Source organism: Desmodus rotundus, chromosome 2 (genome assembly GCF_022682495.2).
Source record: "Desmodus rotundus isolate HL8 chromosome 2, HLdesRot8A.1, whole genome shotgun sequence".
In the NCBI taxonomy this organism is placed as follows: domain Eukaryota; kingdom Metazoa; phylum Chordata; class Mammalia; order Chiroptera; family Phyllostomidae; genus Desmodus; species Desmodus rotundus.
The window spans coordinates 191,409,024-191,428,320 of NC_071388.1; the positions used below are offsets into that span (position 1 = coordinate 191,409,024).

At 34.6% G+C, this 19,297-nt stretch overlaps 2 protein-coding genes across 2 annotated transcripts in view; both read left to right on the forward strand.

The window, feature by feature from the left end:
• The window catches only part of SPAG16 (sperm associated antigen 16), a 715,229-nt gene extending 704,100 nt beyond the window's left edge, over positions 1-11,129 (forward strand). Inside the window, exon 16 of the mRNA XM_024564300.4 lies at positions 10,883-11,129. Within this exon, the coding sequence (XP_024420068.2) occupies positions 10,883-11,058 (176 nt within the window). The 3' untranslated portion in view covers positions 11,059-11,129. The remainder of the gene's footprint in view (positions 1-10,882) is intronic.
• Positions 11,130-12,460: 1,331 nt separating this feature from the next.
• Positions 12,461-19,297, forward strand: part of VWC2L (von Willebrand factor C domain containing 2 like) — a 149,612-nt gene continuing 142,775 nt past the window's right edge. Inside the window, exons 1-2 of the mRNA XM_024564214.2 lie at positions 12,461-12,527; positions 14,802-15,271. Coding sequence (XP_024419982.1) covers positions 14,882-15,271 — 390 coding nt within the window. The 5' untranslated portion in view covers positions 12,461-12,527; positions 14,802-14,881. The remainder of the gene's footprint in view (positions 12,528-14,801; positions 15,272-19,297) is intronic.

Genomic DNA, 19,297 nt, shown 5'->3' on the forward strand with positions numbered 1-19,297 from the left:
CAAATCTCATTAAGTCTGTTTTACTAAAGATATTACAAGATTTTTTTTCAAAAAATTGCCTTTTAAAGCAAACTATAAAGGAACTATATCATCTTAAGAAATTTATAGGTTTATTTGGAATTAAAATTTGAAAGAACTACTAATTTTTAAATGTTGATTGGTTCATTTAGTGGCAGAGCAATACTTTGAGGGTAGGTGAAATTTAGTGCTTTTTGTAACCAAAGTTAGCAAATTTAGCCAATAGATTAAAATGGATAGCAACACATTATCCTTAAGAAAACCCAATTGGTCAACAAAAGAAGATACTAATTTGACCAACAAGAAAATATTCTGAAGTCTTGGTAAATAAAAGTAAGCATTAGGTTTTTCAGAGATGTGAGAATGGGGAGATAGTCATAAATACTTACTATTGATATATACTAAGTTATTTATACAAAATAATACCAATTATAAATATTATCATGTAAAAAAACTATGTCAAATTTCTCCCCTGACTGCTTATTTTTTCCCGTTCTGTAAAAAGTTTGGGCATGCTAATAAATATTAACTAAAGAAAAGAACCAAGTCATTTTTCTATATAATTGATGTTCAAATGTTTATTTACATCTTATTTTAAAATACTTTTATGAATCAACTTGGCTATCTTTATTTTTAATCAATGTTGATAAACTATCCTACCCTTTGTTTTTTAATCATATACTCTCACTGGATGTGATATTTGTGGAAAATGTATAGTCATAATTTGGTATAACTATTCTCATTAAAATACTATGCTAAATGATATTTTTAACTTATCTATTCAGGAATTGCAAGTTATCAGACAATTATTTTGGTTAATCTTTGTTTTATAACTTTTTAATAAAATTAATGTAACTTATTATATATTTCTAGTTTACATTTTAATAGGCATATTTATTTTAGCATTATTGATGCAATATTTCATACATTTTATGGTACTATTACAAATTTTCTTTACATTATATTTAATTCTATTGACCAAGTTTTGATGTTGCTAAATCTATGGTACTCCCTAAAATTGTCATTAAGGCTCTGACACTGGGAAGACAAATAATTTGTATTGTGTTTTATTTTTCATTGACAATCATTAGGATATTTAAAAAAATACCCACGTAGATATTTGTAAACACTCTACTTTCTAGAAATGTACCAATAATCAGACCATGATATTTTTTGAGAGTGCCATCTCTCTCACACACCAACTAGATACTATTGTAGTAATTGGCACATCCTGGTATACTATTTTGAAAATCTTCAAACTTTGAAAAAACATAGGCAGAAAAATTTCAGATATCCCATGCAGCAATATTTTTACCAATGTAGCTCCTAGGGCAAGGGAAATAAAGGAAAAAATAAACAAATTGGACTATATCAAAATAAAATGCTCCTGCACAACTAAAGAAACCATCGCCAAAATGACAAGGGAACTGTATGGGAGAACATAGTTGCCAATGACATATTGGACACGGGTTTGATCTCCCAAGTATATAAAGAACTCATAAGACTCAACACCAGGAAGACCAACAATGCATTTAAAAAATGGGCAAAGGACCTGAACAGACACTTCTCCAACGGGGGCATACAGATGGCCCATAAACATATGAAACGATGCTCAACATCACTAGTCATCAGAGAAATGCAATTAAAACCACAGTGACATACCACCTCACACCTGTCAGAATGCCATCATAACCAAATCAACTAACAACAAGTGCTGATGAGGTTGTGGAGAAAAGGGAACCCTTCTAGACTGTTGGTCAGAACAGACTGGTTCAGCCACTGTGGAAAACAGTATGGAATTTCCTCAAAAAACTAAACATGGAACTGCATTTTTACCTGGTAATTCCACTGCTGGGATTATACCCTAAGAATCCTGAAACACCAATTCAAAAGAACCTATGCATCCCAATGTTCATAACAGCACAATTTACAATAGCAAAGTGATGGAAGCAACCAAGTGCCCATCAGTAAATGCATGGATCAAGAAACTGTGGTACATTTACATAATGGAATGCTATGCAGCAGAGAGAAAGAAGGAGCTCCTGCCCTCCATGACAGCATGGATGGAACTGGAGAGCAATATGCTAAGTGAAGTAAGCCAGGCAGTGAAAGGCAAATACCATATGATCTTACTTATAAGTGGAACCTACTCAACAAAACAAACAAGCAAGCAAAATGTAATCAGAGACATTGAAATTAAGAACAAATGGACAGTAACCAGAAGGGAGTGGGGAGAGGGATAATAGGGGGAAAAAAGGGGAAGGGCCATCCAAGAACATGTATAAAGGACATATGGTCAATTATTCTTAGTAAATTTTTATTAAAGTATACTTGGCATATATTATACTAGTTTCAAGGGTACAACATAGTGATTTTACATTTACATACCTTACTGTGTGATTAGACCACAAGTCTAATAACCATCTGTCAAGATATGAAGTTATTACATATTTATTGGCTATATCCCCTGTGCCTTACCATAGCCAGGAGTTACTTATTTTATAACTGGGAATTTATGCCTAATTGTTTGCCTTCAGTTTTTTCTCCCATCCTCCCACATCCCTCCTCTTTGGCAATCTGATCAAATACTATATGACTCCATTTTTACTAAGTGTCTTTCTCTGTCGTTTAGTAATACCCTCTAGGCCTATTTATGTTGTTGCAAATGGCAAGATTATATTCTTTTTTATTGCTGAATCCTATTCCATTATATACACCACATCTTTATTTGTTGATACACTGTTAGACACTTGGGTTGCTTCCATATCTTGGCTACTGTAAATAATGCTGCAGTTAACATAGGAATGCATATATCTTTTTGAATTAGTGTTTTCATTGTCTTCAGATAAGTATGCAGACATGGAATTCTTGCATCATGTGATAGTTCTATATTTTATTTTACTTTTTTATGGGGAGCCTCCATACTGTTTTCTATAGTGACTGTACCAATTTAGAATCCTATCAACAGTACATGAGGGTTCCTATTCCTCTACATCCTTTCCAGCACTTGTTATTTGTTGAGATTTTGATCTAAGCTGTGTGAGGTGATATTTCACTGTGATTTTAATTTGATTTCCCTGATGATTAGTGATGTTGAACATCTTTTCATATGTCTCTTGCCCACCTGTATGTCCCCTTTGGAGAAATAACTATTTAGGTCCTCTGCTCATTTTTTAATTAGATATATTTTTGATGTTGATTGCCTAAGTTTTTTATATATAAGGTATGGCAAAAGTAGGTTTATAGTTGTCCATGTGGAAAATAATATAATAAATAATAAATAAGAATATAAGAATAAATGCTATGTTCCTTGTACTCACAACTACAAACCTACTTTTCCACACCCCGTATTTTGGTTATTAACCCCTTTTTGGGCATGTCATTTGAAAATATATTCTCCCTATCAGTGGGTTGTCTTTTCATTTTGATGATGGTTTCCTTTACTGTGCAAAAGTTTTCAGCTCCATCTAGTCCATTTTTGTTTATGTTTTTTAGTTGCCCATGCACAAGGAGATATATCCAAAAAGATATCACTGAAATGGAAGTCAGCATTTACTGCCTATGTTTTCTTTTAGTTTTATGGCTTCAGGTGTTGAATTTAAGCCTTTAATCCAGTTTGAGTTTATTTTTGTATATGGTGTATAATGAACAAACTGAACTAACAAGCAAAATAGAGATAGACTCATAGATGGAGAGTAGATGACAGCTAAGGGTGGGGGAAGTTAAGGGGTGAAGGGATTGAGCAAAAAGGGAAAAGGACTCACGGACATGGACAACAGTGTGGTGATTGTTGGGGGATAGGGAATAAGGGGACTAAATGGTAATGAGAAGAAAAAATACAGTAAAGTTTTTTTTTAATTTTAAAAAATAAAGTGGTACAAATTCATTTTAATTTGCATGTATCTGTCCTTTTATTCCAACACCATTTATTGAAGACATTTTATGTTCTTACCTGTCGTCATAGTAGACTAACTGACCTTAGAAGCAAGGGTTTACTTCTGGGCTTTCAATTCTGTTCCATTGATCTATGCGTCTGCTTTTGTGATGACTTTATACTGTTTTAGTTACTGTAGCTTTGCAATATGGTTTGAAATCAGAAAACATGATTCCTTCAGTTTTGTTCTTTTCACTCCAAATTGCTTTGGCCTGTAATTGTTTTTGTAGTGTCCATATCAAGGTAATTCTGGCATCATGGAATAATTTTGGAAGGTTACCTTCTCCTTGAAATTTTTGGAATAGTTCAAGGAATACAGGTGTTAGTTCTTCTTTAAATGTTTAGTAGAATTCATCTGTGAAGCTGCCTGATTCTGAACTTTTGACTTTTTGGAGTTTCTTGATTACTGATTCAGTTTAATTACTAGTAATCAATATGTACAGATTTTGTTTATTCCTGGGTCATTCTTGGAAGAGTGTATGTTTCTAGAAATTTATCCATTTATTTCTTGATTGTCCAATTTGTTGGTATATGATTTTAAAATATATTTCTGTGGTGTTAGTTGTCACTTCACCACTTTCATTTCTGATTTTATTTACTTGGGCCCTCTCTCTTATTTCCTTGAGTATGGCTAAAGTTTTATTGGGTTGACCAAAAAGTTTGTTTAGTTTTTTTCTGTACAGTGGCTCTAGTTGTGCTTAGTTGTCTTTAACTTCGTTTGCAACAATTTTGTTAGATTTTCTCATGACAGCTGTCACAGTGTGCATTTAAAAAAATCAAAATTGGTGAATTTTTGTGCAGCCATTTTTAAAACTGAAGATGGGAGAGGATATACAATATTTTTGGCATATTATGCTTTATTATTTCAAGAAAGGTAAAAATGCAACTGAAACAAAAAAGATTTGTGCAGCATATGGAGAAGGTTCTATGACTGACTGAATGTGTCAAAAGTGGTTTGCAAAGTTTCTTGGTACTTTTGACATTTTGGCCAAATAATTTTTTGCTGTGGGGCTGTCTTATGCATTGGAAGATGTTTAGAAGCACCCCTGGCCTCTACCCACTAGAAGCCAATATCAGGACATGGCTGACATACTTATACTATCCAAATCAATAAAGTTATTGGTGAAAATGAAAATATATGCTTTTATTTTAGAGAAAAAACTAAATGTACTTTTTGGCCAAACAATATTAATTTTGTTTATGTTTTCAAATGACCAGCTCTTAGTTTTATTGATCTTTTCTATTGTTGTTGGTCTCTATTTCATTTGTTTATTCTGACCTATATTATTTACCTCCTTCTACTAACTTTGGGTTTCTTCATTCTTCTTATTCTAGTTCCTTTAGATATATGTGTAGATTGTTTATTTCAACTTCAGTTTTGAGGAAGGCCTGTAATGTTATAAACTGCTCTCTTAGAACTGCTTTTGCTGCATCCCCTTAGTTTTATAGAGTTGTGTTTCCATTTTCATTTGTCTCGAGACATGCTTTGAGTTCCTCTCTGATTTTTACTTCGACCTTCTGGTTGTTTAGTAGTATGTTCTTAAGTGTACATGTGTCTGTGCTTTTCCATGTTTTTTCTTGTAATTAATTTCAACTTTCATTTTGCTGTGACTGGAAAAGATACTTGCTATGATTTTACTTTGTTAAATTTATTGAGACTTGTTTTATAACCTAATAAGTGATCTGTCCTGCAGAATGTTCCATGTGCACTTAAAAAGAAAGTGTATTCTGCAGTTTTAGGAAAAAATGTTCTGTACATATGTATTAAGTCCATGTGATCTAATGTGTTATGGCCAATGTTTCCTTTTTGATTTTTTTTCTATTATTATCTACACTTTGATGTAAATGGGGTATTGTCCCCTACTATTATTGCATTATTCTCAAGTTCTATATGTTTGTTAATATCTTCTTAATATATTTAGCTGCATCCATATTGGGTCCATAAATATTTACAAATGTTCTTTACATTTAAAGTAATTATTTATAGATATGTATTTATTGCAATTTTCTTAATTTTTTGTACTTTTTCTGTTTCTTTTTCAGTTTTTTATTGTGGTATGCTGGTTTTATTTAGTTACATTTCAGTTTCTTTCTCTTTATTGTGTATGTTTTGTAGGTTTGGGTTTATGGTTACCATGAGGATGGTATATGGAGAGAAATGTGTATTTATATCTATCTAGATATCTATTTATATTTAGAGAGATATCTAGATATATGCACACACACACATATAGCAGTCTATTTTAGGCTAATGGCATTTAATGTTGGAAAGCATTCTGAGAATGCTATATTTTTACTCCCTCTTCCACACTTTCTTTTATCATCTTTTTGTTCATTTTGTTTTGAGTTCCCCCTATCTACTTATTGTACTTGTATAGATTTTGTGAATTTGTATTTTAACCTCTATAGTGGCTTTTTAAGTGACTGATTCACTGCTTTACAAATTTCCATTTACTCGTGAGATTATTTTTTCATGTATATGTTTTTCTATATTTCTGGTTATTGCCCCTTTTCCCACTTAAAGAAAATTCTTTAACATTTATTGTAAGGTAGGTTCAATAGTGATGAACTTTGGTTTGTGCTTTTCTGGAAAACATTCTTTCTCCTTAGTTTCAGAATAATAACTTATCAGGTACTGTACTTGAGATTATGGATTTTTTTTTTAATTTCAGCAATTTAAATATATCCTGCCATTCCTTTCTGGCTTGCAAAGTCTCTACTGAGAAATCAACTTATAGCCTTATGGGGTTACCCTTGTATGTGACTAGTTTTTCTCTTGCTGCCTTCAAGATTCTCTCTTTAATCACAATATGTCTTGGTGTGTATCTCTTTGTTTCATGTTGCTTGTAACTCTCTGTACCTCCCAAACCTGGAGCCTGCTTCCTTCCCCAGTTTAGAAAAGTTTTCAGTCATTATTTCTTCAAGTAAGTTTTCTTCCCTTTTTTTTATCTTCTCCTCTGGAATCTCTAGAATGTGAATGTTAGTGTACTTGATGTTGTCCCAGAGGTCCCTTAAATGACCCTCATATTTTAAATTCCTTTCTTCTTTTTACTTTTATGATTGAGTGATTTCCACTATTCTGTCATCCAGGTCACAAATCTATTCTTCTGTACTATCTAATCTGCTGTTGGTTCCCTCTAGTGATTGTATTCTTCAACTCTGATTGGCTCTGTATTATATATTCTAACTCTATTGATGTTCTCACTGAGTTTCTCTATTCTTCCCCCAAGTTTAGTGACCAGCCTTGAGACAATTACTTCATATTCTTTATCTGGCAAATAACATATCTCCATTTCGTTAAGGGTTTTTATTCTGAGTTTTTTCTTATTCTTTAATTTGGAACATATTGCTTTGTCTTTTCATTTCATTCTACTTTCTGTGTTTGTGCCTATGTAGTAAATAAAACAGCTATCTCTTCCAATCTTGAAAAAGTGGACTTGAGTAGGAACAACCATTTTGTAGACAGTGTATGCCAAGCGGTTTTGGCTGCCAACTGGAGATTAAATGGGTTATGTGGTGCACCAGCTGGCTGGGACACAGCAGCACTGGCTGAGGTGGCCAGCAAATGTTGTGAGGGCCTCATAGGGTGGCGAGAGTGCTTGGTCCAAGCTCCTGCCCACACTATCAAGATGTATGGGGAATGTAAACAATGGTGCTCATAAATACCTCTGATCCCAGACAGTTTCCCACACACTCTGAAAGTTCCTGAAGTTCTCCACTCATTTGACAGGCCCCTGAGGTCAGTAAATGAATTTTGTTCATGTAGAGTCTAGGAGCCCTTTAAATTGCTGTTTTATTGTTATGCCCCAGAACAGGTGAGTTTGTCTGCAAAGGCCCCTCAGTAATATTACTCCCTACTACTGAGTACAAGGCACATGTCGGGGTTTGGCTCCTCAAGATTACCATGTCTCCATCTCCTTAGGTGGCTCCTTTCTTGTTTCTTGTACATAAGCTGTTAAATCAGCCCTCATTTCTTCAGGAATGTTTTGTTTTATATGTAGGTGTATATTTGGTGTGTTCCTGGGAGAAGGTGAGTTCTGGATCTTCTTATACCTTAAATTCTGGGCCATCTTCATCTTAATCCAATATAGTTTTAATAAGCTTAAATATTATTATAAATTTATGCCCCAGAGTTCAAGTAAACCTAAAAAACCTTACCATAAACTTGGTGACTCAAGTCTCTTCTGGCAAAGACAATGTTTTTTAGAACATCTGAGGCGTGATGCTGCTGAATTATATAATTATATCATTAAGTTTGTCAATGTAAGAAATATCCAAACCTGTAGAGAATTTTTGTGAGTTTATTTGAGCTGAAATGACAATTGCCAGGAAGCAAAAATCTCAATGGATTGAGAAATGTTTTCAGAGAATAGCAGTTTAACACCTTATCTTATACATTACAATCAAAAGAGGAGGCATTGAGGATTACAAGAAATCCACTGGTGATAGGATAGGGAGATGGGAGAAAGCAAAGTGGGGAAACCTCTGGGATTGGATAAACAGTGAAATGATACACTTTTACACAGGTGGGTAGAGGAGAGTTAATAGGCAACAATTAACGTATAACAATAACAATGAGTGTATTTGTGGTCTCCCCCTGGTGTGGTACCTGTGCTTCAGGGGTCCAGATAAAGGAAATTAGACATTCCAAAGGTATGTTATTACAGGTGCAATAAGACAACAGATAGGCTCAGTTAAGGTAAGAATTGACCTTTGTTAGGAAAAAATACCGGCCTATCGCATGACTACTGGCCACGAACTGCTTTCAGTTAGTAAGTTTTAAATTCCAACATTCCTTTGTCTCTGAAGTTGTAAGGCAGCCACACATGCCTCCCCTGAGGGGTCAGATTTTGCATGTGTCTCCTTTTCTTCCACAAGTTCCAATATTATTATTTTCTCCATTTTATTAAACAAACTTTCAGAAATTACCAAGAACCTGTATAATTATTTGTAATAGTAATTTTTACAGATTCAACTTTAATAAAAGATGATGATTTAATGCTAATACTTTCATTTTCCTTATAGGCTTTGATGTTTGGTTTCAAAAATAGTAAATAATATTGACCCCCTTCCTAGCTATTATGTGAAGACTATAAGAAAAAAGTTATCTGTTTGATTCTTAGAAAAGTCATGAGTAGCAATTGCCTGTAGGGGCAGGAAGTGAGATCCGTATGTAATGCCTCTGTCAGCAAAGACTTTGTAGAAGAAGGTTTGTAATAAATATTCACATCTGCTGCTTTGGACACTTTAATCCATCCTAAGGATCTTTGCTGTGTCAGGCTTTGTTCTGGATGAAGAAGCCCAGTAGTTATAAAGGTTTGCAAATAAGCTATATTTATCATGGTTAACTTTACTTTGATAACTTTCCTGTGTTTTAGAGATTTTTCAGAACTATTTTTAGTATAATTTGTGATTAAATATTTGACTGTGACTTTTACGGTGATACACAGAATTTTCATGATGGAATGGACGAATTCTAATTTCACAATGTATCACTTACTTAAAATGTGTCAAGACGTCATTGTTGATAACAATTCTATCTGGATGTGGAAAACAACTCAAAGTGCTTCTGATTAGATGCTAGCTCCCTCTATATGTATGTTGTCATCTTAAGCAAGTTTCTTAGTTTTTCCAAGTCTCTCTGCACCAATATAATGAACATACTATTATTTCCTTTATTAGATTATTATAAGGATTATATGAAATTACCCATGTTATATAACTAAATCTAGTATCTAGCATGTTAAGAGTTTAATGAATTTTAAATGTTGTTGCTAAAATGATACTATATGCCTTCTAAATTGTATTAGATAATCTCATGAGTAGTATTAATGCTATATTTATTTACCTCACATACTGAATTTATGTAAACATAAGCTATTGTTTTTACTTACTGTATTTTTCAGACTATATAAGATACACTCCACCCCCCAAATTTGGGAGGAAAATGGGGGTGTGTCTTATAGTCCAAGTGTAGCTTACCTGGCTCATGGGTTTGGGGGGAGTGGCAATGGAGCAGGGGGGTTTTCCCCTACTTTCCTCCTCTAAAACCTAGGTGCATCTTATGGTCTGGTGCATCTTATAGTCTGAAAAATATGGTACCTCCAAATTTCCTGATAGTTTGCTATTGAACTTTTAAATAAATAAAAAATATTGGTTAGGATTGGATTGCTGATATGTTTTTCACTTTAACAAAACTATTCACTCAAAAGTATATGGAAAATTATGAGAACACTCAGTGTTGCATTCAGTTCTCTTATATAAAAAAATTTAACAGAATTTTGACTTTTAAATTAGAGTAAAAACACCTTAGTCATCTTTAAAATGGAGGTATTTTTCACCACAACTCCAAAGAAATTTGCTGAGTTAATGAATGTCACAACTTTTAAAGCATCAATCTGTTATTATACTTGTAAGTAACAATTTGGGATAATCATGATTAAAATTTTAAACATAATACAAATTGGAAAATATAAAGTATATCCTATATGTGTGCATGTTTTTGCCATATGTACATCTGAAGCCTGTGTTTTGAAACAGTTTTTCACAGATAACTCACTTGAAAAAGAAAGCAGCATTGCTTACTGCTTTCAATCTCATCTCCTCAAAATTATTTATTAATCCTGAATATAAGGAGGCTAGCAGAGCGCTTGATGACCTCTGCATATAAAGTAGGTAAATCATTAGGTTTTACTTTGTCATTTTAAACTTTTATAATCTAATCAATGACATGCCTTAATTTTGACTGGAGTTATTTTCTATTCAGACAGGAGTTAGTTCATATTTAATGACTGATATCTAATATAAAATGAGCCTGTTGAATTAAAATGGAAACAAAACTATATATTTCATTGCTGAGAACTTGAAATTAAATTTTGATATTTCCCTCCTGCCCCCCCTCCTCTCTCTTCCTCTCTCTCTCCCTCTCAGGTCAATTATTAGCTCAGGCGAGTGGCAGTGGGGTCATTCATTTGCTGGACCTTAAATCAGGGCAGATTCACAAGTTGATGGGCCATGAGGATGAAGTTCATGCAGTCGTGTTTTCTCAGGATGCAGAGAGCCTGTTCTCTGGAGGCTCTGAGGGCACTGTTCGAATGTGGTCTTGATGGCCCCCATGTCCCACTGCAGAGGGCACTCCCCTAAGGCTTGAATATGCTTCATATAGTCCCAAACCAGTGGCAACCAGGTTAAGTATGCCAGCAGGTAACATTTACCACTTGCTTTAAAACATCCTTTGAACATGTATTTTAATGCTCATACTGTTAACAATAAAAAAAAAAAACTTTCTGCTCATTTGTTTGTGCCTGGGTGTTTTTTGTTATTTTAGTAAGATTTTTAGAGACAGAGCATTTTTTGCTAGGAGTTTGGAAGAAACAGCTTAACAATGACGCCTAATGACAGACTAGATGAATTACAGGAGATTGATTTTGAATGTTAGAGAACAAACTGCAGGAGAATAAGGCTACTTTTTTAAAAAATCAAATTCAAGCTGCAGGACGACTTAAAGTTTAACCATGTAGCACAGGGAAAGTGTTTCTTCAACCAGAATCAATTAGAATGGCAGAGCATACATTTTACAGATTATCTGACAGCGATTATGCTTTATCTATAAATAATAATCAGAGACTGCAGCTGGTTTAAATCTAAATGCAAGGCTCTTCCGGAACTTTCACCTCTGCAGCCCATCCAAGAATGCATTAAGTATAATTGCAATGCGTTTTTTGAAAAAAAGGTTTAATTGTAAAATTTCAATGCAAATAAGTATCTCGCACGTAAAATGCGCCCCCCACGCCCGCCCCATGCATGCATCAGCTGTATAAAGTGCGACTGCTTGGAGAACACTAGCCTGGTCTAAAGCAAGCAGCTCGGGATTTCGGCCGAGATGGGCTCAGAAGCCAGTTGGCGCTGTCCGTGGTGCTGAGGAATTCCCGGCTGCCGGCAGAATGAGCTCCAAATCAGCAGTCTGCAAACTGCTCTCAGTGATGCAGAAACCCAGCTAAAGTTGCTCCTTTCCTTCACGTCCACAGTTAGTATTTTCTGGTGTGTGAGAGGGGATTCAAGCAACATATTGTGGATGATGCTGATGTTATTGCCAGCAGAGCGGGCTTTAAGCTACAGCATGCTGTTGCTGTTTGTGATCCACAGAGCCTAGCCAAATCACCTCTGCTGCCGTAGCAAACACTGTGTAAGTGAACTCATGTGTGGAAGAGGCGTAATCAGCCGGGAAATTTCATAGAAGGATCTGAGAAAACGCTAAAAATAAGTTCAACATGATTCTGCTACCGGGGTCTGGATTTCTACAGGACCAGCATTGCTTCTTGCATTGAATTTTGAAGACAGGTCCAAAGCATATTTCTTATGTGTGTCTGCTGTATTTCTCTCTGGAAGGGCGGGAGACTGCTTCTTGACTGTGGTTTGAAATGGGAGGTAGAGAGAATGGATTGCCTTTAATTCAAGCCTGAAAATGTATTCTTTGGATAATTAAAGAGGAACTGCTTTCCTAAAACATTCCTAATCTTTTAGTTCATATTGGTCTATGACCCCTATCACCACCATTAACCTCCAGAGTGATTAGGTAAGTGTGTCTTATGACATGAGTTATGTTTGTTTTCTCAAAGAAAAAGATGCAGTCATTTTAAATCATATGTAGCAGTGTGGGAGGGGGGAAAGTTTGGCTCGAAAGTGGTCTTCCATTTAGTAATGTTTACTTATTAAAAATCTTCATATAAACATTATATTGGATTTCTCTAATGTTTTTTTTCTCTTAAATAGTGTCTCAAACTGCACTAGAGCAGCACAATTATAAACTGGAATTTTCAAAAATAGCCTAAGAACTTTATTATATTAAACAGAAAACCTTGTTTTCTTCATGCAGATTTTAAATGTATTTCATATGAGTATGTTTAATGTTTAAATAAAGTGGGTATTACACCCCTTTTTACCTTTTCAGTTTACATTTACCATAACCTGATATTAATGCCTACCTGTAGCTTGCAGAGAGATCATCTCTGTCTATGTCCTTTTGAAGCAGAATGATATGGGTATTTTATGTGGCTTATCTTGCATGTATTGACCGGTGCTACTGAAATACTATAAGGAAGCACACTAGCTTTTTTTTCCTTTCAAATAAACTTTCTTAATATGTGAGAGATGTATAAAATGCATGCCTTAATTAGTAAAAAATACATATGCTTTTTTGGAAGCTTCTGTTATGTTTGCAGCCTCTGTAGTAATTTAAGAGAAAAAAAATGCTTTGTCAAAGGGAGCTTCCAGCTTCTCAAGTAGAATTATAGGTTTGCATTTTTTTGTTCTGTCATGACTCATTATTTTTGACATATTTCAAAAGAAATCCATCTCAGTTATCATTACCTACCAAAAAGGGATTCTAATATCAGAGAGCAGTTTTCTCCTGAAGGGAGGGCATGGATATACTACCTTATATTTTACTATTACTAGAATTTGCATATCTAACTTAAAATGCAAATATTATAGTTCATAAAGTTTCCTAATGCCATCTTTATCTTATTTAAAAGTGTCATCTCTATGTTAGGCTGAAAACACATAATTTATCATTGCTCTTATTATAATCTGAAAATAAACCAATAAATTTCAGATCATAAATGATCTGAAAATGTCCTATATACAATTTTAGTGATATTTGGCATAAAGCCAAAACATTTAACTAGACAAATGAATTATTTGACAATACTTCTGTTTATCTATGACTCCCTAAAGTCAGTTTCCTCAGAGTTTTCATATGAGTTAGTCATTCTAAACATTTGTATGAGAACCCACTAGCAACACTCCACACCAAGCACTATGTGAAGTATACAAGAGTCAATGCCACCACACTAACAAGGCGTGCTTTCCATGAATGGCAACGCCTCATTACTATTCTATGAAACCAATAAATAGTTCGACACTGGCATTTTTGTGGAAAATATCTTTGGCATGTCAAAAGAGATGTATATTTTCAAGACTGTTGAATGGCATTTATTATATATTGAAGTAATTCATTCTAGTAGTATTACATGAATACTAGATTTGATTTGTTGAAAACAAATTCTCAGATACCTCTTTCCTGCCCACCAGAAGCTTACTCTCTGAGTAAAATAAAGGTGTGGACAATAATACAATAGAAATCAATTTAAGTACTGAGAGTTCTCTTGTATTATTTATTATTTTAAATGTTTTATCTTATTCACTGTGGAACAGTTATGCTATTTTTCTTCTTAGCTAAATTTCAAAATCCAGATTTATGTTGACTGAAACAAGCAACCCACAGTGAGACCTTTGTTGTTCTTCAATTATAAGCATAAAAAAGTAGGAAGGCCTTTGTACTAGCTCCATTCCAATTACAATGCACATTCAATTATTGGTTTCTTCCCTTTCTCTTAGAAGTAGAATTTTACTCACTAATCTCTTGAATTTCCTTACAGATTATTGTAACATACATTCATTCTATCACTAGTATGGTTTAAAGAATAATAGAAAATGTAAATTCAATTATTCTTGGGTTATTTGTAAGTAACCACTTGTAACATCACCTTTTGAGGGTCAGTAACATCATTTCCTACAATTTAGACAAAGTCATACCTTTGAAATTCAGAAGGTAAATTCAAGCTAAAGATTCCTATGTGAGATAACTCCATAAAAGACAAATTTTAATGTATATGTTACCAAGGACCAACTCTCCAGACTTCACAATAAAGTGTAGATAGTTGCATGGACCTCTATTTGAAGTCCATCTTCCAAGCAGATCCCAAGTAAACAGGTTAAGAGCATAGGCTTAAATAAATCTACATTTTCTTTATATATGTCAAATTATTTTTTTAATATTTATTTTCAGCCTACCCCTCTTATGTTCCCATGGAAGGAGCTGAGTATATTTAATATTAGGAGCACATCCAGAAGCCTTTGAGGAGGGGGATGGCTCTTCATATTCATGAAGCTTGCATACTTCTGTTGGTCATCCCTGGATTGGTCACCTCTGCTGCCATCAGTCATGAAGACTACCCTGCTGATGAAGGTGACCAGACCTCCAGTAATGACAATTTGATCTTTGATGATTATCGAGGGAAAGGGTGTGTGGATGACAGCGGCTTTGTATACAAGCTGGGAGAACGATTTTTCCCAGGGCATTCCAACTGTCCGTGCGTCTGTGCTCTGGATGGGCCTGTTTGCGACCAGCCAGAATGCCCTAAAATTCACCCAAAGTGTACTAAAGTGGAACACAATGGATGCTGTCCTGAGTGCAAAGAAGTGAAAAACTTTTGTGAATATCATGGGAAAAATTACAAAATCTTGGAGGAATTTAAGGTATGAGTTACCATCCATATTTATTGAATACTAACTTTTCACACCACATACTTAGTAGATTACTACATTAAAATAAAGCTAGAAAAACATTTTAATTTCTCTTTAATTTACAATGCCGTTCCAATTAGCGTAAGAACCACTGTAGTCAACAAAGGCCATTGGCTTATGGATCAATACCTAAAGGGTTTCACAACAGTCCTTTGCTTCAGAAGTTTTTGTGGTATGCTAACATCTATTTTTTGCCCTTAATCATTTTTATGTGTTATTACAAAATATGTTTTCTGATAGGAACACTTTAAACTGTATGAGATTTTTTCGTGTGTCTTAGTAGCCTGTATTTAGTTCAATCTATTGCCTAGAACTATCTGTTCAGTGTGTGGAAATGCAAGTGCTATAGAGACACAGTTCTGAGCTGTGGTCTTCATATTAAGAACATGCATTGGACCTACTTGTTGTAGAGCTTGGTTCCCATTCTCTTCTCTGATCATTAGCTTTTTTATTTTTTATTTTATTTTTTTACTTATGAGACCCCAGAAAGAACTGAAATTTTATCATAGTCCATTGTAAAAGCAGTAAAAAATATTTTTTTCAGCTCTATGCTATTTCTTGACCTTTATTTTATGCTTGTATCTTATTTTCAAGTAACTTGGAGCTCATTTTTATCTCTTTTTAGCGTCTCTTTTCTCCAATGGCCAGTTTTAATTAGTTTTTTTATAAGCCAGATCTGAGCCCTGAGGTGTAGATTAATATATCAAATTAACCCCCTTAAATGTAATGGCAGTTTGTGCCTTGGAGTGTCTGTCATACTGATGACTTGATATAGAAGATTTTAATTTCATCCAACCAAGTTCAGTGACAAAGCATTCAGAACCTTATAGGCAAAAGAAGATATAGCTATTTTTCAGTGTGACTGTTCATGTTTGAGAGAAGAATGTTCAGTTATTAGCACTGACCAAACGCCTCCACAAGAGCCAAATGGTGGAAGAAGTCAATGTGTGGAAAAAAGATTTTAATTGATAATAATCAGAGCATTCTGTATATCAGCATTTTATTGCATTCACTCCATTCCAGATTATGGGTACAAACCAGTTTTAATCTACCCAAGGATACCCAGTCATTCTACCTAGATCCCCAAAGACCTGAGGGGAGTTTTAAGGATGATTATCATATTTAACTATCTTACACATAAGTGTTATTCTAGACTTTTGTCTTTTATGTATTATAATACTTTGTTGCACAATGTTTAGAAGAGGCCTGAAAGTCTAGTAAAATTACAATTATTGACATCCAATAGTTTAGGGTGTAGTACATTTATTAATGACTTAATTGTCTCTAAAATAATGGATACACTTTAACATTGGCAAAAGTAGGTTTACAATTGTGTATATGAGAAAGTTTATTCCTGTATTATTAATTAATTAATGTATTATTATTAACCCACTTTTGCCCACTCTGTATGTTCCTGCTATAGTCATTATATAACTAACTAATGTGCCCTTTTCCACCTGACTCTCTATGCCATGAAATTTTCAACTGTAATTTAAAAATAAATGCCACTTTTCCACAACAACTTGAAGATTATCTAGGGCAAACTCTTAAGAATGAGGATCTGAGACCAAGAAAGTTTGTTAGTTGTCAAAAATCATCAAGTTATTTAACCTATTTCTAAATACTGCCATTCTAACAATACAGTCTACATAACCTCTCAAAGTACTTTGGCTCGAGAGCCAGATAGACCTGGATTCCAGTCCCAAATACATCACTCAGAAGTAAGACTTTGGAAAGAATACTTAAACTTCTTTTTAAGCCAGAGTGGCATTGGCTATAAAAATGATCATCATAATAATTACTTCTCTTGGGAGGAGATATTGGAAAGATTTAGTGAGATAATTTATGTGAAGTTAGCAGACTTGTGATGACCAGTACAAAATAGATATTGAATAAACGATGTTCCCAGTCTTCTACACTCTAATATCCAGGGACTTACTCTGAAGTTGTAAATTCCTCTGTCTTCACCTATGTTTTATCAAGGAAGATGAACTTTAAAAGTCATTCAACTGGAAGAATTCCAATACTTTTTAAAAATTTTTTCTACTTATCAATGTGAAGTATATACACCTAAGTAAATAACAGCCATAATCTGTCATCTTGATTTTCTTTCAATTCAACTTGTAAGAGGCAAGTAACTAATTTTTAAACATGTATGGAACTTTCACATAATGATCTTGGCATCTTATTAAAGAGGTCATATTATGAGATATGTTCACATATAATATATTCATCTAACAAGCATTTACTGGACTGTTTAGTATATAGGATACTGTAGATGGGCTTACACTGGAAAGTAAGATATCTAGGAGACAAAGTCTGCACTCACTGGGAAAGCTTGGACAATGTGAAGACAGATGGAGTGGGGGTGGGGTGTAGGGAGAAGTAGCCTAAAGTACATGAGTGTGAAGCTCAGCACCAAGAAATGTGGTGTCAGAAGCTTATCAACATGCTGTGAGGTTTGGTCAGCAAACTTTCTTTTTCTTCAGGATGGTCAAATTTCAGCCTGTTTTTAAAGAAGTAATTGAAATTGATCTGGGAGATTAAAATTCCAAAGAGGAAAATACTTGAGCAAAATCAGACTGGGGTGAATAAAACCTACAAAGAGAGGAAGGAGATAGGGATAACAAGCAGCTGGATCTTACAAAAATCCTACTATAACAAGAGAGGTAAATTTGTACATGTTTTGGACAGTGGAAAGACAAACCTGAATACTGGGCCAAAATGTTTAGCTTCAGTCTAAACAATACCAAGGAATAAAATACACGTTTGTGTGCATAGAAATGACCTAGTTAAATATGTTTTTCTAAACAAGATTACCTTGTAGCCAAAAATAGAACTGAGTAAGGAGTGAAGATAAATTAAGGGCTGGGGAGGTAAGGCCGTTGCATAAAACAAAGAATGAGCTGACCAGCATGCATAAGGACACAAACATTCATGAGAGTGTTTAGGATAAGAATCTAAATTCCCTAGTATCGTCTAGATTCAACTCATCAACCTCTCCAAGTATCTCTATTTCTCGGTGACTTCTCTTCCCTGTTTGCTTGCACATGCTGTCCCACACTTTTTTCACCATTGCACCCTTGCATAAACCCTACCAGACTACTTCAAAACTCCATTTAAATCTCATCTCCCTGGTTGGTGTGGCTCAGTGGATTGAATACTGGCTTGCAAAGCAAAGGGTCACTGGTTCAATTCCCAGTCAGGGCACATGCCTGGGAGCCAGGCAATGTCTCCAGTAGGGGGTGCACAAGAGGCAACCATACATTGATGTTTCTCTCCCTCTCTCCCTCCCTGCCCCTCTCTCTGAAAATAAATAAATAAAATCTTAAAGAAAAAAATCTCAACTGGAAAGCCCTCTCTGATTGTCCTACTGCAGTACCTTGTGCTGGGTCTCACTCTTCTATATCATCTCACTGCAAGCTGTGCACACCAAGAACTACATTCATAGCTAGGCACTGTTAAGACCTTTATATGTATTAAAATGCATTTCATTTCATAATATCAGTATGAGGATTATACTTTCATTAGCACTGTTTTACAGATAAAACTGAAGCATCAAAGTGTAAGTAGCTTGCCCAACACCATAGAGCTCCAAAATACATGAACTAGGATCCAAACCCAAGCAGCTGGACTGCAGAATCGAGGCTCTTCACCACCTCTGCTGCCTTTATCACACTACAGTAATATAATCTGACACCATCTGTCTTTCCTGCTAGACAGTGAACCCATTAAGCCTAGGGACAGTATTTTCTTTCTTCTCACAACCCCGGCACTACATGGATTCAATACATTTTTGGTGAACGTCATAATGATTCAGATGATAAGTGAACCCACTGAATAAAGCAGTTAATTAGAGTCTCTTTAAAATGTGTTAACACAACACATAAACAGAAATAAACTATTTTAATTAGCTAAAAAAGCACTCAAAGTTCAGATAATCAGTACTCTTTGGGCCCCTAAAGATGACACACCCTT